Below are 23780 nucleotides of genomic sequence, written 5' to 3' on the forward strand. Positions count from 1 at the left end.
GTTTTCATTTTTACCTTAACCCATTATGAAAAAATTCATATCTTCCCATTTATTGAACGTACAGCCAATCTCAACACATATTTTTGTAGAAAGTTGAAGGTTCTACAAAAAAGGTGCCTGGCACTTTTTCCACTAATCTAAAACAACACAAAGGTTTTTCTTCTGAATTTTATAACTCGCTAATTAATAAAACTCTTAAACCTAACCTTAAAATAAGCCATTACATATTTTTGAAGAAAATTAACTGATCTACATCTTTTGTTTGTACATCTTTTGATCTACCTCTTTTGTTTATTAGATTACTGTAAGCCTTTAAAGGATATTCGTAACCAAAGTGCAAAGCATACCGATTTTTGAAGTTTTTATTTAATAATTACTTTAGAAAATACGATTTTAAAACATATATTTTTGGGAAATATTGTTTTTGAGTTTTCGAAAGATTTTAAAAGTATTTCTAGATAGAAACAAGTAAGACAAAATGCATGGTGATAAGCAAAAAAAAACCAAATGCGAATGAAGAATTTATAACATCATAGTGGAAAAAGTGAACCAATATGTATACCTTGGAGCTCTTATAGTTGAAAATGGTAGATGTGCACATAAGATCAAGAGGCGTGTGACCCTCTTAAAGGTAGCTTTTAATTAATTCAGGTCGTTTTACTGGCGTTTCTAAAAGAAAAGCCATTTATAAAAGAATTTTCTAAAACAATTTCTAAAAGACCAGGGTTAAGACTTGGGTGCTAAAGTGTTATATGTGGCCTGTATTATTGTATGTATGCGAGTCGTGGACTGTGGCAAAAAGAACAGAATTACTTCTGGAAGCAGCGGAGATGTGATTTTATTGACGAATTGACCGTATTTACTGTACGTTTAATTAATGGTGTAGATTTTTTCGTATGGGATTGAGTTGGAAAAGAGTAGAGGAGGACAATAAATTTTTAATGTTTATCTGTGTATTTGCCTTCAAGGCAGGGAGGTGCAAATGTATATCCTTGCACTCCCCTCACGACGCGCATGATAGCTTGTGTAAATCGAAATAAAATGTTATGCACATTTTCAAAGAATTTATAAAAATTCAAGATTATAGTTGTTTGTTTTCAGAGTTCCGATAACAATCGTGATGGCTGAAGGGAGAGTTTTTACTCATTTTGTTACAGTAAGGAGAGCTGAGCTTGGTTTGGACTGTAAGTAAATAAAAATTGTGTAAAGAATACATGACTAAAATTTATAAACCTTAACACTATGACTGACTATGTTCGACGGTTTCTTTTAAATGAAGAATATCATCTTGTTGAAAAGAACATATACAGATATTGTTCTTCTAATCATTGGTAATATTATATACGCATGTGTGTTTGTTATGCTTCAGAATTACGGAAGTCTTCCAAGACACCATCAAACCTAGTCTCATGCCCTATGTCAAAAAATAGACTGAAATTCAGAAAAAGGCGATCAGTTTCTCTGATTGGTTTCCAATTTTGTACGGTAGGTATTTTAAATAAAATTACTCAATATTGGATACATTTGAGCTTCTTTTATACTTCGTATATATCGTATTTAAAGTCTCATGTTTTTAAATTGTGTTTTCAATTTTACCGAAGCCGTTTTTCTATACAAAATTGCCCTTTTTTTTTTTAAATAATCTGCTGAAAATTTTCCCAAAAATATTCTAGTCTAGTCGGCAAGTTTAAAATGGTGAAAAATAGAGATAACGCTCTTAAAAATATGTGTGATAGGCCCTTGGATTCGGAATAATGTCTAGAAAAATGTGCCGGAAGTGTTTTTTAGCACATACAAAATTACAAAAGTTATAAACAAATAAAAATGAGCTATTAACATTTTTGAAATTTTAAATGATTCTTAAAGAAGAGGAAAATTCCCAATACTGGAAGTCTATTTTCATTATTTATAATTTTAATTTAACACAGTAAAATTGATCTTTTAACGTCATTTTTAGATTGTTGTAATATCGTCACAAACGAGTATCGAACAGTAATTTTTTTAAGATATTAAATTTTAATTTAAAAATATTGTGTTTTCTGTATTCCTGAAAGAATTTATTACCGTTGGAAATTTATATTTAAGTTAATTTTTCAACAAGTTATACAACTGTTTATTAACAAAACTAATATTCGTTTTCATTGTAAACTAAAAAAATGTTTAAATAATTGGCGTAAAATTGTTTGGCTTCGTGGAGCCTTTCTTATATATCAAGGTATCTACTCAAGTTGGTTACATATGAATAATATGGTTAATAAGAATACCTTTTCTTTATTAAAATCTCTGCTTTCCTAAATATTAACATTCGGCTATTCACTTTTGACATCGAATATACAGGGTGTCATCGAATGTACATTTTGAAAAAATTCGACAAGAATGTTAAGCATTATCTCTATTTTTCATCAATTTAAACTTGTTGACTAGACTAAGTATCGGATGTTGCCGTCAACTTGCCGACTAGACTATTAATCAAACTGAAATAACTAAGTTAATATTTACGAGTAAAAACATATGTAAAAGTTTCAAGTATAACTGTTATACTTATTATCAATAATTCCGTTCATGTTACAGCGGATCCAAAACTGTGCAGGATTATATTTTTAAATTTTATTGATAGAAACAGTTCAAGGCAATCTTGTATACTATAAATTTAAATAAAATGAGACCATTTTCAGAATTGCAGCCGATATAAACAACATAGATAAAAATCTAACATGTGGTCGAACATTCTTGGTCTTGGGCATCGTAAACTAATTGAAACATCTTTCGTAACAATTGCCTTCGGGTATTTGAATTATTAATTGATGCTAATTCAACTTTTAAATGATTAATACTTATATTTAAATAATCTAAATCATTTTTTTGATCTGGATATGGTTGATTCTCTTCCTTTTTTGACTCATGTATCGATATAATTGGTGTGATATTTGATAAAACTGTTGTGTGACATTGTTCCACACTAGACGGTTGTGGAGGTACCCATTCATCACCTCCTTTCACAGATTTGTCATCAGTATTCGTTGATCGATTATTAGGGTCCTCTTCTTCATCGTCTAATTCAACCACTTCCATTTTGGTTTCTACATGCTGTTCGGGTTCAATCTGGTGTTCATTATCATTTATGAATGTTCCATCTTCTATGTACGCCGGATTCGGTTGTAAGTGTTCTGATCCGTTGTTGAACTAAAAAATTTTATTAATTCAATAATTCATATTTGATTTTACGTACGGAAAAATGTCAGTCATTGTAACTTTTCAAGTTAAAATAAAATCAATAAAAGTTGTTATTTCTAAAAATTTTAAGCCTTGACTGACTAACCCTGAAAAGATGTGTGCTACACCAGATCAAATCTTTGATCTGATGTATAGTAGAGAACTGTAAGATTTGTATCTCGGAATCCAGGAACAGTCTATGACACTTTATAAAAACTGTTCGACTGCATTGTTTAAAGTTTACTTAAAGAAGTTAAAAACAAAAATTTGTGCGATCTTTCCAGGGGGTGGGAGTCACCCCTTCTCGAGAATGGAAAAGTTTATGTTGAAAATGACAACGGAACTCGATAGAAAAATGAATTCTAAGCAAAAAAGTCATTTAGGCATATTTCGAAAAGTCAATACTTTCCGAGTTATTGGCGATTGAAATTCGGAGTATTTAACGTGAAATAATTGAAAAATTTGAAGTTTTTTGTACTTTCTTCAAAAAACTTCAAATTTTTATTAATTTATCGTATGCTTTTTAAATTTAAATTACTATAATAAATCTTGAAAATGAAAAAAGTTTCAAGTCTGTATGAAAATTGACGGAGTTATAATGAAAACAAAGTTTTTCGTACCTTTCTTTTTATGTTTTATTCAGGAGAAAAGATGAGTTTACCACGGGAACTAAAATTAACGCTTACCACTTTCCAAATAACTTTATTTAGATACTAGCAACGTGATCAAAAAGTTTTATCAGTTTCGGATATATATATTTTTTCGAAATATTGCAATTTAAGGCAAAAAATTTTTTTGAATAATATTAAAAATATGTCTTTATCGTTAAATAACGCGAGAAATAATAAAGTTACAGAAAAAACTTTTGAGAGATTAAATTTAGCTTTTAATCAGCAAAATATTTTACTTTCTAAACTTTTGTTTGTAACTTTATTTTTTTCGAGTTATTTAACGATAAAGATATTATTTTATATTTTCGAAAAATTTTTATGCACTTAGATTTCAATATTTAAAAAAATAAATATCCGAAGAAGAAATATCCATGCTAGAACTTTTTGAGCATGTTACCAGTACCTAAATAAAGTAAATTGGAAAGCGGCAAGCATTAATTTTAGTTCCCGAGGTAATATTTATCAGTTTTTGTACTGAATAAAATATAAAAAAAGGTACGATAAACTTCGTTTTCATTAGAACTCAATTTTCATGCAAATGAATTTTTGCATTTTCAAGGTATTTTATAGTAATTTAAAAGTGTATGATATACTTTCTTCAAAAAATTCAAATTTATCAGTCATTTGTCGTTAATACTCCGAATTTCAATCCAATAACTCGGAAAGTATTGACTTTTCGAAATATTTCCACTCTCGAGAAGATATGACTCCCACTCCCTGGGCAAGATCGCACAAATTTTTGTTTTTAACTTCTTTAAGTAAGCTTTAAACAATAAAATTGAAAAGTTTTTATAAAGATTCATTGACAGGCGCTGGATTTCGAAATTTCAACACTTTTTCCGAACTAACGGTATTACAATATTTGTTTCGTTCGCTGTCATATCAACTGACATTACTGAAAATTAATCGAGGAAATAAAACCGAAAAAATAGTCTAAGAGGAGAATTTGACTCCTCGTCAGTTGATTTTTATGGGAGCGGGTGACTAATGTATGGTCTGAGTGTACTCAACAAAATCATATTCATGCGATTTTTCGATTTACGCTCATACGGTGGGACAGAAGTACCCTACTGCCGCGCAAACCACATTTTTTTAATTTAAGAATTAAAGAAACTATTATTGACCTTGAAATTTTTTATCTAGCCTTATTGTTTTCGAGATATAAGCAATTGAATAAAAAATGCTGGTTTTCGCCGGAAACTCGTTATTGACTTTAAATAAAGTTTATTTTGTGGTTCTGGTCATTTGATATTATATCTTGGGAAATTCAAAACACTTTTTGCCACTTTTTTATCTAACATCACCATTGTCGATATATAAGTCTTTGAAAAAATAATAAAAACAAGTGAAAACAAACAATTGACTGAGTTAATTGTTGAAATACCATGAATAGACAGTGTTGATTACTCAATCTTTTGTTTTTATATGTCATATTAGTAAAGAAAGATAGCCACACATACATACATGCCACACACACATGACTGATATACTCATATAATACATGGGAAAGATAATAATACCGACTCGAGACCCAATTGATTTATGTTGCTCATTTACGGACTCGGACACACTTTTAACGTCCTGAACACGCTATAAAAATTTTAGCTTGATATTTTTTTGCGTTTTTGAGTTATCGTGTTGTCAGACGGACAGACAGACAAACTAAAATGGACTAATTAATTGATTTTATGAACACCTATACCAAAATCTTGTTGGTAGCATCAATATTTTTAAGCATTACAAACTTGAGACTAAACTTAGTATACCATTATATATTTAATATATACATGGTATAAATATAAATTTTTTTTATGAGAAACTGAAACTGAGGCTTAAAGAAGCGTTTTTTTTTTAAACGCTTGTATATTGAGAACGGTGAGGTAAACTTTTTTTTCCAAATGTTTTTATCTCGAAAACGGTGAAGTTGGTTAAAAAATGTCATGGATTAAAAAATGCCGAGAATTGTCCAAATTATAAAATTTTTTAAATGTTAAATGAAGAGAATGTGGTGTTCGGTGGCTCTCGCGCGCGTTCTGTCTCTGAGACCTACTAACAAAAAAAATTATTTAAACATATAAAATATGAATATTAAGAAATAAAAAAATTAATGCAGTTTTGAGATACATGAATAAACAATAATCCGTGGTTTAAAAATTTTTAACCCAATTTTTCCATTAGTTATGTAATTGTTAAGGATGTATGAGCATGACAACAATGTTTGATTTAAAGGCTCAAAATTTGTTTGTAGGTAGTCTTTTACTCAAAGAATATGTGGTTAAAATTTCAACTTAGGTATCCGTGCAAATTTTTAAGAAAAAAGTCATTAAAAATCGATATAAAATACATTGGCTCTTATGGAGGAATCTCAAAAAACGACATAATTTGGAAGTTTTTGATAATTTTCATTTGGAAACATTTTCATTTGAAATTTTTCATGAATGAAAACAAATTAAAAAAAAACTTTTTAATAGAAAGTAAACATATTAGCAAGAATTAGAAAAGAAAAAAACTAAGTGTCTCCGTCCATATAAGGGATGTAAGAGCAGGGTAGATTAAGGGTTGAAATTATTTTTATCTTATTTTCAACTTTGATGATGAATTTTGTTATAACTTCACGAATGTAGACGAAAAATAAGAATAAAATTTTTCGATATGTGTCTTGGTTTTCGAAATATCGAAAGCTAAAAAATTAAACAAAATTTTCAATTTTCAATATTTTGAAAATTAAGCCAGATATCGAAAAATTTTATTCTTACTTTTCGTCTTATATCGTCAAGTAATAATATAAATTTATCATCAAAATTGAAAATATCTATTTTTAAATTTGTGCCCCCACTACCATGCTCATACATCCTTAACTAACAATTGTTTCTATACAGAATGTTAACATTGAATCTCCGATAATTATTAAACTAAAACCCCAGAATTTTTTTCCCCCCATGAAGGTATTCTTAATAGGCTTACAAATAAATTGCCGTTTTTTAAATTTTTAAATTTTGATTTTTCAATTTGTTATTAACATTTAAAAATTGACAAATGAAAACAAGTAATGAAAACAAATTATTTTTTTTAATTTTTGAATTGTTTTAATTTTGTATGGTTAAAAGCTACATAAAAATAATTTTTTCAATTTTTTTACCAGTGTTGTTTTTAAAAATTGTAATAAACAAATACATTGTTTATGAGTAAATCGAATTTTTTTTTTTTTTTTTTTTTTGCAATATATATGTTCATTAACACAAATTATAATTCGAAAAAAAAAAAAAAAAAAAAAAAAAAAAAAAAAGTTTCTTAAAAAAAATTATTTGTTGCTTAAAAATGCGCTTGTTATAATAGTTAATAGTAGTTATTGTAGTAATGTAATAAAAAGGCAAGTTTGATAGAATATTTATATTAAAAATTTAAAAAAAATAGTAAAAAATTATTTATTTAATTTAATCCGGAAAAAAAATAGAATTTATAATTTTTAGAATTTAAACGGTTCCTTAATATTAATAATTAGTGGCTAAAAAAGATTGTTAATTAACAAACGAATTTTTAAGCATTTTAAGCAACAAATAAATTTTTTTAAGAAACCGTTTTTTTTTTTTTAATTATAATTTGTGTTATAACATATTGCAAAAAAAAAAATTTCGATTTACTCATAAACAATGTATTTGTTTATAACAATTTTTAAAAACAACAATGGTAAAAAAAATTGAAAAACTTATTTTTATGTAGCTTTTAACCATACAAAATTAAAACAATTCAAAAATTAAAAAAAATAATTTTTTTTCATTACTTTTTTGAAAACAAATTGAAAAATCAAAATTTAAAAATTTAAAAAACGACAATTTATTTGTAAGCCTATTAAGAATACCTTCATGGAGGGAAAAAATTTTGGGGTTTTAGCTTAATAATTATCGGAGATTTAATGTTAACATTCTGTATAGAAACAATTGTTAGTTAACAATTACATAACTAATGGAAAAATTGGGTTAAAAATTTTTAAACCACGGATTATTGTTTATTCATGTATCTCAAAACTACATTAATTTTTTTATTTCTTAATATTCATATTTTATGTTTAAATAATTTTTTTTGTTAGTAGGTCTCAGAGACAGAATGCGCGCGAGAGCCAGACTTGCCGTATTTTGAGCTATTTTCAGGGCTCTGTAAAAGTTATAAATATTAGAGATACAATTCCAGCAGTAGGAACTTTATTTTAGGAAATTTCTTCATCTTTTTGGATCTTTTTTCAGATTTTGAAAATATTTTTGAGTTATTAAAAAAAACTGAGCCCCTATTTTCTATTTCACTTAATTGTTTATAACTTTTGCAATTTTTTTCAGCGCCATTTCGGATTTTTCATTAATCTTTCTACATAAAATTACGAATCGAATGACACCTATTTCGTAATTTTCGGAGAATATACAAAAAAGTTAGAAAAAATCGTACATGTGAACCAGACTAAATTATTTTTAAGGATGTCTGATAATGTTTCTCGGAAATTTTGGACACTTCCAACAGTCTTTTAAGTACAAATGAGCTAAAATTCGGTGTATAGAATTGTTAACTAGACGGAGCAATGTCTCAGAAGCGGGAATAGATTTTAGTTATTCGTAAAGGATTCATACAACAAAAATAGATTTTTTCGATGTATTTAAGGCTTTGCGCATCTCTACAGCCCTCTAAATTGAGATAGAGAATTGAAAACTTGTATGGATATTGATTTTGTATCAAGGAAGTATCTTTCGTCGTTCCAACTTCCCAGCCCCTTTTTATGTCAAAATATCTTTTATCATGCGGTTTTCAAGGCTTTGATCCCCTCTTCAAATTGAGCTACAGCGTTGACATTTTTTATTTGATTTGAATTAGTGTACTTCCCAGCTTGCAAATGTTATGTTTTGCGCGGTTTTTAAGGATTTTCGCACCCCTACAGCCTCTTTAAATTGAATGTCTATCGAGAAATTGTTAAAAAAAATGTCTTTGGTTAGTATTGACTCCCCAATTATATATTCCGCGCTTTTATGTAGACGTTATGAGTGTACAAAAACAAAAAAAAAAAAATGAAAATCCCATTTTAATAAAAAGAATCTAATAGTAAAGAAGCATGTAAAAAGCTAAAATGATTTTAGTAATATAGTTGGGTAAATATACCGGATTTTGATATCAATTGAGAGAGGGCTAATTTTTTTAAATAGGTTTCTTTCTTTGTAAAAAATACAGAAAAGGGGTTTTTTGGTTCCAGAACGATGCGCACGACCTTATGAACGCGGTTTTGAGACAATTTATAACTACATTGTTTTTTTGGTGACATTTTCTTGATAATTTTTGCTTCTATTGATCGGATTGAGGCGAATAAAATAAAAGAATTGTTTGTTATGTATTTCTGCATCGACCGTGCTATCGAATCCTTAACATAGCAATGTAAGCTCAAAATCTCAAGAAAACCGCAATAACCTCATATTTTCTCAGCAGGAAAGGGTCGATAAAGAGGTTATAAATGTTGGATAAAAACTCTAGCAGCTGAATGTTTGCCGGTGAAGAGGTTTTTTTCGATTTGCAGCGTAAATACTTGTCCTACTAAAAAAGTTAAATGTAATAGTTCTAGACAGTAAACAAATATAGAACTTTTATTCTTACCATTTTTAACATAACCTCAAATTTTCGAGTAAAATGCAAAAGATCATTTTTTTGGTTTTTTTTTTTTTATTGCGCAAAAAAAAAAATGCAAACGTTATGTAATTTTTTACAATTTAATCTATTTAAATTCCCATTAGCCTGGCATTTTTTGTTTTTTCTAGGTTAAGTAGTTTCTGAGAAATTGGTAAAAAAGACTTTTTAAAGTCGCTCAAAAACCTTTTTTTTAACGATAGGCAATTTCTGTAACGGTCATTTTCTTCGTAAAGACATCAAAATTCATATAAAAAAATAAAAATATATAAATGTATGCAAAAAACATTCTTAAAATTGCAAAAAGCTGAAAAATTATATAATAATCAAATTTCATAACAATCCATATTTTGTAATTTTTTATGCAATACAAATTACATATTTGATGTAATATTGACGCAAATTTGAATTTTTTGCATTTTTGTTTTGTAATATTTCGTTGTTTTCAAAAAAAATCGTTGTCACTAGCCTGCACTTTAAAAAAAGTTAAAATCCAATGATTTACCTGAGCTGTACGAGCTGTTGAAATTTTCCAGAAAAATTAGTTTTTCTCAAAATTGAGGTTATGTATCGATCTAAAGTTTACCACACTTTTTTATGCTCGTTAGTTAAATTTTTTTCAAGAATTTCAACTAAAATTCTTCATTTTTTCGAAAAGTTATCATTAAAAATGAAAATATGAAATTACTGTTATTTGCTTGAGATTTTAAGCTTATTTTGCTACGTTGTAAGTCCTTGTATCAAGCAAGGAAATAGATGCAGAAATTCATTATAAACAATTATTTTTTTATTCGCCTCTATCCGATCAATAGAAGCAGAAATATTCAAGGAAACGTCACCAAAGAAAACAATGTAGGGTTACATTGTCCCAAAACTGCGTGCAGAAGGTCGTGCTGATCGTTCCGGTAGATGGTCAAAATCCGGTAGATTTAGCCAACTAATGAAAAAAGAAAATCAAATATTTCAATTACAATATCTTGTGTGATATGAACCATAGAATCATTTTTATTAACACCACGAAAATGTGGCATTAAGAACTTTAAATGATCAAACAACCACCATGTGGGCGTAATATCTTGGCCAGTTGTGCTTGATATTCTACGCTTGCTGTTGCATATCACGGAGAATTGTGTTCTTATACCATTTATTTTTGCTAATATATCTTGCATTGTATAATTCATTTTTTTATCACATTTTTGCATTTGATTCGTGATCGTATTTAACGCTTTCAATCGTACTTTTTTATTACGATAATCGGGATTCAAACGATCGTATAGACATGGTTGCATTTCATAAAATGAGACTAATAGCTTTGTTGCTTCCACTGACCATTTACTGCTTCGTTTTCCATTCCCTGTAAATAGAATAAGTTATCGTCAAAACGTAAAAAAAAAAAAAGTTCTGTTGGAAATTAGCATCGACGCTTAGCTTTTAAAACGAAAAATGGAATGTAAATTTATAGTTCATCAGTTTGAATTTAATCTTAGTTTAATAAGAGCGTTATGATACATCTTCGCCTAAGTTTCGCTCTCGAATTCCAAAGAGGGCCATCACCATTTTAAATTTTAAGAGTAACGTCAATTATTTGGATAAATTTCGTTAGTTTATGTGAAAAATTGTTGAAAGTTATTTTTTTAATAACTTGTCTTTAAATAGAACAACAAAATTAAATAAAAAAACAAGTAAAAACAAACAATTGACTGACTTAATTGTTGAAATACTATGTATAGACAGTGTTGATGACTCTGGCACATTACACATACATACATGTCACACATACATAACTGATATTCCCATATAATACATACTGTACAATTTGCGCCTAATTTGCTCCTTCACAGGTAAACAGTGATGTTTACGAAAAAATGATTCAAACAAAAGTTGTTTATTTTTAAATAAGGGACACTTTTTTACATTGAAACTTTTGTTTTATCTCTAACTGTTTACAAGATGGGTCCTACGTACCCATAGGTCACGATCCAATTGACCTATGTTGCTCATTTACGAACTCGACACTTTTTACGTTCTGAGTACGCTGTAAAAATTTCAGCTTTCTTTTTTCGTTTTTGAGTTATCGAGTTGACAGACGGTCGGACGGACAACCGAAAATGGACTAATTAGATGATTTTATGAACACCTATACCAAAATTTTGTTGCAAGCATCAATATTTTTAAGCGTTACAAACTTGGGACTAAACTTAGTATACTTTGTATATTACAATTATACATGGTATAATAATGGTAATACTTAAAGAAAAAAGTGTTGCAACTTTGAAATTTTCCAGTTGTTTATTAGGTTGTAAAAAGTTAGGTTGTACCAAAAATTCGATCTCTCAGGTGGGAATGGTAGAGGGGTAATCCCTTTTTGGGGATTTAAATCAGTTTTTTACAAATTACAAAAAACTATATGCATCAAATTTTAAAAAAAAAGTTTGCATAAAAGTCCTAGCTGATTTATCTGCGCACGTTTTTTTTCTACTTTCTAGCTTCAAATTGATAAAAACATTTTTGTTTGACACATTTTATGGTACACATCTTTTTTTATCCGTGAAGGAGCAAATTAGGACAAAACTTTGGTGTCTTAAGACTATAACAGAAAGGAAGTTGAAAATTTGCAGGTACCTTCAACTAGAGGTCTCATGAAACATTCTAGAAAAACGAAAAAAAAAATCTAGAAAATACTTTCGAAAATTTCAAAAGTTTTTTCTAGACGACCTCACAAGCAAAGTGATGTTTACGAAAAAATATTTCAAACAAAAAATGTTTATGTTTTTATAATTAATAACTTTTATAAAGGAATAACTAATAAAAAAGTGAAATTCTTGGCAAAAAATGGCACGATTTTCGGAAGAGGTGAAGAGTCCGTATAATCTGACATCGGACTCGTATTTTTACTCTACTATGCCTCTTTACGCCTATGTCAAGTTGGTTGAATGTTCCTTGAGTCCTCTAAACACGTTAAAAAAAGTTCCATTAAAATCGGTGCTGTTTCCCAATTCAAAAATGTCGAACTATTGACTAAATCATTTATCTGTTCTTTCTATAAATTGCGATTTAACATAGAAGTTACAATGTGATGAGCAATGTGCAGCACAAAAATGCAGAAATGTTGCTTTATAATTACTATAGCAACAACAGCACATAACCTGTCAATTAATTTTGCAATAAAGTCGTACAGTTGCTATTTTATGTACAAACACTATGTCATATCGCCTTATTTGTTTTCCTATAGCAGCGTTTTTGCCTATACCTACATCACTATAGCAAAGAATTTTTTGACAAAAGGGCAATTAGTTGAGTAATTAGGCAGTCCCCTATTTAGTATTAGCCTAGGGCTGAGGCTACACAAATTCACGATGCGTTAGTCATTGTATATTTTCCTTTTGAAGCTTCAGTACATCTAATAGTTATAATAATTCGTAATCAAAGTTTGTGGTCCAAGAAAACTAAATTGTTAAACTTTGAAGTCTAGTTTTGAAAAGTTAGCGGAATAATTGCAAAACAGAATCCTCATTTTCAGCAATAACAGAATCTCTCTATTTCGTACATAAATCGCGTTGTGACACTGAAAAAAACTCCATTGTAATTCATCTATAAAAAATGAAGTCACAATTTACATAAACATGAATAGTAAACTCAAAAATAAATACGACAGTTTTCAACCCCAAACGTCAATAATTAATGTAAATTAATTTAAAAAAGCGATTTATTAATCCTATAAGTCATCTCTTGTACAAATATTTGAAAATTTTAGTCAAAATTTAAGAAACTGATAAAAATTGTTGGTTTTCATGTTTCATAAAACAAGAAAAAAATTGTAGTTAAAAAAAGAGGTTATATTTTAGAAATCTATCCAGGAATATTTCGATATTTTATAAATTTATTATTTAAAAAAAGTTAAAATTCACTTAAAAAACAAAAAATTGATTATATTTCTTCGTAAATACGGTATATTTATCAATCTTGGCGCTCCCTTTTAAATAAATAATCAGTGGTTTCTCATTAAAATGATGTAAATGATTTCAATATATACATTTAAAAAAAAAAATAAAATAACCTTGATAAGACCAAATCATCATTTTAATAAAAACTAATAATTAAAAAACATATTTTTTAGCATAATAATTGATTGCATCAAGGTTGAGGACCACTGGTGCACATTATGTCTATTAAAATATCATTTTTTGAATATGTGTAACATAATAAAACTAGGTACCAAAAAATAATAAGTGTTGACGTGATTTCACTATTATTCATACGTTTTAAAATATAATTGAAAGTTGATGGAAAATTGTTTCTAATTAATATTATTTTAAAGTGCTTTTATATTATAAAAAAAAAAATAAATAAATTTTATATATACCTTTATTCGCGTTGGGGGTCATTATAGATTGATTATATTTTATTAAAATGTTTATCACAAAATTTGCATATATGTAGAGTAAATTAAACAAAAAAAATATATGTATTTTTTTAAAGAATGCTCTTCAAAAAAATTAATCACACAATCGCTGTCAAATTATATACTAAAAGTAAAATAAAGTTACGTTATAGATATTGAATTGAATATTGAATGTTATATGTTGAAGTTTGTTTTGTAGATTGTAGTCTATTATAGGTTTGGTTATTATATTATGTTATGTAGAATGTTAAAGCATTCTATATGTACTGCTGATATAATATAAAATAAACAAGTATAATATTATATTAGATAGAGAAGAATGATATGATAGTGTATTATTATTAATATATGCTACAAATAACATATTCTAGATAATGTATATCATTATATTTACAATACATACACATAACAAAGTATAATAAATAAATGTATATGATATTTTATAAATTTTAATTTATTTATTTACTTATAATCATAATAAATATATACAAATAAATACAATACACATACATCATATAGATGAATGTACAATGTGTATAAAATTATTATAAAATACAAAAAGAGAGCTCTCAACTCTCTAGTCCTATATAGCACACCACAATATTACTCCATATTTGATAAATTTCATAATTATTAAATTTAATAATAAAATAAAAATGTAAACATATTCAAAGTTTAATAACCTTGAATTTTATTTGTTGAATATATTATACATAAATTATAAAATTATACAACGCAACGCAATGCAACGCCATATTATATACAATGTTTCAATTTTATTATAAATTTTATTTTTAATTTTTTTATCAAGTACATATTGTAATTATTGTAGTCATTAAAAATGTATAAAAGTAAAGTACTTAATAAAATTTGTTATCTTTGTGTCAATTTTTTTTTAATTTTACTTTATGGAATGTAATATATATATTTGAAAGTATAGGCAATTGTTATTACTTAATTATAATATTGTATAGCAAGGTGTCGACGTCACATATCCTCCATATACAATTTAAAGTATATATTTAGAGAATGTATGGTTTGCAAGACATTTTATAGGAATAAAGTTAAGTACGTTCGTTATCCATATTAAATATATAAATTATTTTGGAAAAAACGTGTATTAATCTAAAATTACTTAAGTTCAGAATTATTAAACTCATACCATTTTAACTACAATTCCCATTTTTTGAAAAAAAAAGTAAAGGTATAATTCCTATGCTGTGGCTGACGTAAGCGTCTAACGCAGATTACTGTCCTATTACGACCGAGGTCGAGTCCTCTCGCCCGTTGCGTACTTTGTACTATGCATCAAGCTGTCTTTTGTTTTCAATATTTTGTCTTTTTCTATCGATTGAAAGTGATTGAAAACATATTTTCAATCACTTAGACAGCCTAATGCGCAGTACAAAGTACGCAACAACCGATGACTAGACTCCGCCCAGCATAGGAATTATTATGTTCTTATTACATGCGTTCTCGATACTGCTTAACTGCTACTATGAAATCTAATGCAAGCGTTGTCTTAGACGCATTATATGTTATATCGCCTCATTGCGTGTGCTGCGGTTGCAGCCGTGCAGCTGTACATCTCTTTGACCAGTACTGTCGCAGACGCAACAACACATATATACAACACTGTATATATGTGTTGGACCTGGTTGGACCATACACAACTGACACTTCAGGAAAAAAACAGTGTGTCAGGAGTACGTGTCAGGCAGTTGCGTCAGCCTCAGTATAAGAAACGATAAGATAGCGTCATGCACTTGTGTCAGCCGCAGTATAGGGTAGTAGTAGTTAACTAGTCTGGAAAAAAATAATTTAACACTCCCTCAAATTTTAGGTTTTTACGTTTGACAGTATATAGAGTATTTAGATAACGAATTCATAAAATAAATTTTGATAACGAATTTTGGCATATACCTATTTTGGTTTAAAACCACAATAGGACACAAAAAGTCAGAAATTTTATTTTTCAAATTCCAAAAAATGTTGATATGTGCTTAGTTTTAATCTGAAATTTTATGATAATAAAAATGCTTTGTTAAAGAGAATTAAGTCGAGTAGTTTAAAATGTTAAAATGGGACACCCTTTAAGAATATTATAACACCATAATAAATACCTACAAACTTTATTTTTAATCTTCAAAATCTTGAAAAATTAAGAAATTGTCTTCGTGTTTTCGTCTTGTTCTATGAAGATTCATCGTCAAATTTGGTCACCAAAGAAACCATAATTGGTGTAAAAAATAGAAGAAATATTCCAGTTAAAGGTTTTAAGTGATATATTTTGAAGATGGAGATTTTTATGATATCGATGAGGTAAAAAGAAAATCAAGAAAAAAGTTTCCAAATCTGGTTTGATTTTGCAGATATTAATTTTATGAAAATATCTTATATATTTAAACCAGCAATTTTTGTATATATATATCAACGATCTTGGAAATGGCTCCAACGATTTTTATGAAAACGAGTATGCAAGGTTTATTTTTAGGGCGAAAAGTTGATCTAGCTAGGTTTCATTTTTAAAAAACGTCATTTTATCCGTTTTTTCGTGAAAAACTGAAACATACACTGCAAAATATGACTCTTCCTGACATCTATTGGTGTATATCGTAGTTAATGAAATAAAATACATCACCGGGACATTCAAATTGGTATTTATGTGGAGCTTTAAACGGTTCTTATATTAGTGATAAAATTTGTGTCTTTTTAACTAAAAAAATAACGAGCAAAGCTCCGTCATTCGGATATTAAAAATTTTAAATAAATTATTTACTATAATAATATACAGTGTGTTTACTTAAGTAAACTCTTTTTTATTCTAAGGTTTACGAAAAAAGTTATTATTTAAAAAAAATATCTGCTTTTAAAAATATTAACATTCAGCTATTCACTTTTGACATCAGGTGTACAGAGTGTTCACAAATTGAGAAAGTTCAATTGCAATGTTAATGGTCGTTGTAGTAAAGGTAAACCATTTTGGACAGATAATAAGGGAAAGGGCTCAAGATGTCACTCCCATTCTATTCTGACATATAGAATGTATTTAAACAATTTTGTAAAAGAACAATTTCATGCATAGAACGTGAAGGTGAATACATTGAGGCAAAAATTAACTGAAGATAACTGTTTTTTACTTACGTCAACAATAATAATTTTAACGTAATGTATGGAAAAAAGATGTTCTGTATGAATTATTTTGTTATATATCATACATTAAATGCGTCAAATCTGGTTAGTTAGTATAACAGATAACGTGTTTTATAAGTAGGACTTGCAAAATTTAATTTACAATTGAAGTAGTCAAAACATTTCACAGTTCATTCCTAAACAGTTCGCTTCAGTTCGTTTTTGCCTCAACGTATCCACCTTCGCGTTCCATAAATGTAATTGTTCTTTTACAAATAATAATTACATATACTTTATTATCTATTCTAAATGGTCTACATTATCGCCATAAAGATTGAATATAAAACTCTGTTTTGCAAGAAAAACACGGGCAACAATCTTTGATCTTCTTCATTTTTAATTTAATTTTCAAATTTTATCGTATCAAGTCTAGTTTTATTTGTACGGGTAATGTGGCAAATTCGATATCAATCATCTTTTCTTCGAGAGTAAATAGCGTTGAAAAAACTTGGCAATAGACACCCACACTTTTCACCAGAGTGTTAAAAAAATGGAAATTCAACGCGGATTTTTGAAATTACACGCATATAAATTCTTTATACAGTGTGTCGCATTTAAGATGAAGACACCCTCATATTTATGTTATCTATACGAATATTGATTTGAAATTATGCACAGTCATACAGGGTGATGGGTCATATTTTTATGATATTAAAAGCAGCATACTACGAATTAACAAATAAGGCCGATTCTCAATAATTTGCCTAGCGTCAGAGATGGCTAAGGTATCGAAAAACATTATTAGATAAAGTTGCTTAGAACATTTTTTATATCCATATACCGACTTTTATGATAAAATTCGCATTTTAAATTTTTCCTTTATTTTGGTCTTTTACTCAAAATTATTACAAGTTTATTGAAATAATTAAACACATAACACTAATAAATTATCAAGTTATCCACTTTTTACATTACATAGCACACTAGTTATAAAATTAAAAAATACTTAATCTATTACATATTTATTTATAAGTAATGAAAGTATGAGGATATCTTCTTTTTAAATACGACACACTGTATATAGTTTGTGGTTTTTATATACGGAGGTCAAGTCGAAGGTACTTTATAAATATTTTTTGTTATCTTGTAATTATTCTTTACCTCTAGAAATACAGATTAAAATACTATAGCATGTAATATTGTAAGTTATATTTTTAAATTTTAAAATCGATATTAAATTTTCACTAGATCTTTTACGTTTTACGTTATTATGTCAAAAACATAATTAAGATATAATAATATTTTTATTATTGAATATAATTAAATATTTAGTATAGGCAATTTTTATTACATAACTATAACGTGCATTGTATATAAAATACAGTATATATGTCAGTACTGATTTATTGATTAAATGATTATGGAATTATATAAAATCTTTAATAAATATAAATTATTACAATATTGGTGGGTAGTGAATTGATTCAGGGACATAACATAACATAACACACATGCAATGGAAAATATATAATAAATATTATACCTATACAAAAAACCTGCGCGATATCTTGATGAGTAAATAATAACATAGTGATAAATAATATAAAAATATTTATAAATAAATAAAATATATGTACCTATCTATACCTACCTACTGCACAGTAAAATAGTTTAAAACAAGTCATGACCACGGTCATGATTCTTAGAGACGAGACCAATAGTTTTCTGAAATAGTACTCTAATCATTTGGTTCAAAAAAAGGGGTTACCTAGAACGTTTTCTGGGATTTTCGAAAATGAGTCGTTTATAGATTTTGAGGTGTTTTTTTTGAATTTCCACTTTTATACTTCCGTTCTTTGCCGATCGCTGCCATATTGGAAAAATAGCGTCGAAAAGCAGTTTTTTGCCGATATTTGCTTTCCGAGTTATTTTACGACAAAAAATCTGCATAAAAAAGTAAACTAGGAAAAATTTCCTACAGTTTATGTACAGATCATTTTTTTCATAAATTAAATAGTTTCGGCGTACGAGCAAAGTGTAACCACCCCTTCTAAGGTGAAGAAAAGTAGAAAAATATATGTTGAAAATGGCAACGGGAATTGATAGAGTGATGAAATCTAAGTTAAAAGTGTCATTTAAGTATATTTTGAAAAATCAATACTTTCGGAGAATGTAAAGTTTAATAACTCAAAAAAAGGAAGTTTTTGGAAAAAGTAATTTGTTCACTTTTTAAAGTTGTATAAAATACCTTGAAAATGAAAAGTTTCAAGTCATTTGCACGAAAATAAACGGAGTTATAATCAAAAGAAAGTTTCTCGAACCATTTTTTATTTTTTTTCAACACAAAAACTGATGAATTTACCACGGAAACTAAAATTAATGCTTGCCACTTTCCAATTTACTTTATTAAGATATTGATAACATGCTCAAAAAGTTATAGTTTCGGATATATATTTTTTGCAATATTGGAATTTAAATGCAAAAAAAAATTCGAAAAAAATTCTTTATCCTTAAATAACTCGAAAAAAACAAGTGAAAACAAACAATTGACTGAGTTAATTGTTGAAATACCATGTATAGGCAGTGTTGATAACTCTGTCACATTTCACATACATAAATGTACACATATTTAACTGATATTCTCATATAATGCGCAAGTGTTGATGCACAATCGTTTGTTTTTTTGACGTCACGTAAATAACAAAAGATATTCACTTTGATATTCCTATATTAATACATACTATAAAATTTGCACCTAATTAACGCCCTCGTGGGTAAACAGTGATGTTTACAAAAAAATTTTTCAAACAAAAGTTTCTTATTTTTTTATAAGGAACATTTTTTACATGTAAACTTTTGTTCTATCTCTAACGGTTTACAAGATATCCAATTGACCTATGACACCCAATTGACCTATGATGCTCATTTACGAACTTGACCTGACTTTTTACATCCTGAGTACGCTGTAATTTCAGATCGATATCTTTTTTCGTTTTTGAGTTATCGTGTCCACCGACGGACGGACGGACGGACGGACAACCGGAAATGAACTAATTAGGTGATTCTATGAACACCTATACCAAAATTTTGTTCGTAGCATCAATATTTTTAAGCGTTACAAACTTGGGACGAAACTTAATATACTATGTATATTTCATATATACATGGTATAATGGGACGAAACTTAATATACTATGTATATTTCATATATACATGGTATAAAAAATGCTACAAGAAAAGTTTGCGAGGTAAAATATTCTGCAGAAAAAGAGCTAAATTTTTTTCTACTAAACTTTTCTTGTAACATAATTATTTTTCGAGTTATTTAACAATAAAGACAATTTTTTAATTTTTTTGCATTTAAATTGCAATATTACGCAAAATATATATTCGAAATTGCTAGAACTTTTTGAGCACGTTATCAGTATCTTAATAAAGTAAATTGGAAAGCGCAAACATTAATTTTATTTCCCGTGGTAAATTCATCAGTTTTTGTGCTGAATAAAATATAAAAAAAGGTACGAGAAACTTTATTTTCATTATAACTCCGTTAATTTTCGTGCAAATGACTTGAAACTTCTTTCCTTTTCAAGATTTTTTTATACATACCACTTTTAAAATTGTATGATATAGATTTTTCAAAAAACGTCCAATTTTTCAGTTATTTAACATTAATAACATAATACTCGAATCAAAATATATAATCTTTCACTTAGGCTAATCACTTTGCAGCGCTCATACGCCGAAACAATTGATTTTACGAAAAAATCCCATATTTTTGATATTGCGGCGCGTGCTGAAAAGATACCAGGTAGCAAAGTGGAAATTCAAAAAGAGAACCCAAAATCTATAAAATCATCTCCATTTTCAAAACTCCCAGAAAACTTTCCAGGTAAAATTACCAGATGACTATACTATAGTAGACAAGATTTAATGAGAGGAAGGAGTTGAATAATATGGGAAGATCTTTACTCTCTAATCAAGGTCGGAGTCCATAGTCAATACAAGAAGTTTGTCCTAAATTTGAAACATTGGTTTATACGTTACATTAATATCTGATTTACACAGAAAAAGTTTTATTTAAAAAAATACTATACAAATTTTCTTCGAAAACAGTGTGGAGTGTAATGGATTGTAAGCAGTTGTAAGTAAATCGTCATTTTTGTGAATGACAATAAATCAAGTAACCTGCTTCGTTCTATTCAAATCAATAGCGTTTGACATGGCATTACGTAACACTTTCTGATTGGTTTCTGCTACCACGTGACTGAATCATTCCTGTACGCAGGAATTATCCAAGGGAGGGGTCCAAACTTTTATCCGCCATGTTAGGTCATAAAGTTAATAAAAACAAGAAATTATTTGTTCGTGTAAGAGAACATTTAATAAGGTCAAAATGTGATATCCAGTCACTGTTTTTCAATAAGTTAATTCTGCGAGGTACAAAAAAACTTTTCCAAAACTCTGTGTTCATCGACCTCTTCACCACGATGTATATTGAGCGAGGACTAAACCGTTTAGCCGATCTTCAGACATTGTCGATCTAAGGTATGTTTTGAGACGGCACAAGGTTGAAAAGAAGCGTTCATTCGTCGCTGTTGTCACATGTAAAACTGCCAGAGTGCATTTTTGGAAACCTTCCCGGCAATGCGTTTTCGCGAAAGTTGAACTTCGTCGATCCCGATATCACGGGATTCATCGTGCAAAATTGAATAGTTCAAAAAGTCAAGCAAGAGTTTTCATCAAAATTTTTCATTTTGTTGAGAAAGAGACAAGCTAAATTTGATAAAATATTGCGATAATTAAAAATTCGATCTATAATCTTCAACTGAATCAGTATGTATATTCAAGCGTTGAGTCTGTTATGACGCGAACCTTGACTTCCGCATTTATATGTTGTATTCATCGCAGATATCGCACATGGTTTTGAAAATTTTCCTAAACCCTTCTCCAACGTTTCCTCTTCTTTCAATCAAAATATGTTTCGCTGCATCAGCTAGTTGCATAGCCTCTCCAAGATTCAGGTTTTCTGTTTGAAGTACTCGACTCGAATACAAAGTCAAAGAATGTATCGAGAGCTTAAAATATGTATGGATATCTGATTCGTCAGTAAAAAGTCTCATAAATCGATGCATTTGCAGGACTATATTGTTAGTTCAAAATTTATATGGACAGATTCTCAATGGGAAGGGTTTTGACTCCCAGAACCTCTCCCTTGCGCATGGCCTAGACTGAATGCCTATAGTTTTACTGAATTTATTTAATAATAATCTTTATTTGTTATTAAAAATTTTGTGATTTGTTATCTACATATCATAGATAATAAATATTTATAAATTATAATAATTAATTATCTATGCTACATATCATGATTAATCAATAGAAACTCTTATCCATCCGATTTATTCATAATGGACAAAAGCTTATTGTCTTGAAAAAATCTGGAATTTGTTTAAAGAAGACAAGAAGTTCATAAAAGAAGATAAAAAAAAAGGGCGAAAAAGACAAAATTTTATAAAAAGGCACCACAAAGGGGAGACCAATTGCATTAACGAAGACTAAAGCGGCCCCATTTATAGATTTTGCTTTCTTAAATCCGCCACTGGTGATTATGCTGAAGATTGATTGAAGTTATTCAATGAACTTGTGTGTTGGTAGCGTATTTATCTGGATATAGGATTTTCAGTCATCTTCATACGCACCGAGAGGGGGATGCAAGGTGGTACACTTGCACTCCCTGCCTTGAAAGAAAATAAACACAAAAGGAAAATAATTCATTGTCCTCCTTTACCCTTTTACCTCAATCCCCTTAGAAAAAATTCATATCTCATCATTAATTAAACGTAGAGTAAATACCCTCAATTCGTCAATAAAACCACATCTCTCCTATTTCTGGAAGTTTTCTGTTCTTTTTGTCCCAGTCCGCGATTTGTGTACATACAATAGAGGGGCGAGGAGACAAAAGAGGGCACACATAAAATGTTTGCGTTCAAGTATTTGTTCTTTTAGAAATGTTTTGTTTGCCAGTAATGACCTGAATTAATTAAAAGCTATTTTTGCGAGGATCACAAGCCTCTTGATCTTATGTGTACACCTATCGTTTTCGCAACTGTAAGAGCTTCAAGATATACATGGTTCACTTATTCCACCATAGCCATGCATGATGTTTTGAATTGTTAATTCGCATTTGGTTTTTTTTTGCTTATCATCATGTACTTTGTCTTACTAGTGTCGTTCTAGAAATACTTTGAAAAGCTTTCGAAAACTTGTAGTTTTTAGAAAAACCTTCTTTACGAATATCTTTTAAACGCTTACAGTAATCTAATAAACAAAAGAGATCATTTTTGTAGATCGTAACAGCTACATTTGCGGATGATACTGCGATTCTATCGATAGATGTAGATCCTAATTCAGCTACTCAAAAACTGCAGACAAGTATCGATAAAATACAGCATTGGTTGAATAAGTGGCGTATTCAAGTTAACGAGATGAAATCCGTTCAAGTAACGTTCACTTTGAGAAAAGAAACGTGTCCAGCTGTTATAATGAACGGTGTCAGTTTTCCACAGTCAAATGAAGTCAAATATCTAGGTATACACCTTGTTAGAAGACTTACCTGGCGTAAACACATCTGGTCGAAAAGAAAACAGCTAAACTTGAAATTTTCTAATTTATACTGGCTCTTGGGTAAAAATTCTAAGTTATCA

General features: G+C 28.7%; 1 protein-coding gene across 1 annotated transcript; it reads right to left on the reverse strand.

The window, feature by feature from the left end:
- Positions 1-486: 486 nt before the first annotated feature.
- On the reverse strand, positions 487-14113 carry LOC123299817. The gene is made up of 3 exons (XM_044882186.1): positions 13903-14113; positions 10511-10893; positions 487-3183 (listed from the first exon to the last, which is right to left on the reverse strand). The coding sequence occupies exons 1-3, from the start codon at positions 13922-13924 to the stop codon at positions 2710-2712; spliced, it is 879 nt and encodes a 292-aa protein (XP_044738121.1). The 5' UTR covers positions 13925-14113; the 3' UTR covers positions 487-2709.
- Between the last annotated feature and the right edge of the window lie 9667 nt (positions 14114-23780).

The sequence above is a fragment of the Chrysoperla carnea genome, chromosome 5 (assembly GCF_905475395.1).
Source record: "Chrysoperla carnea chromosome 5, inChrCarn1.1, whole genome shotgun sequence".
Lineage (NCBI taxonomy): Eukaryota > Metazoa > Arthropoda > Insecta > Neuroptera > Chrysopidae > Chrysoperla > Chrysoperla carnea.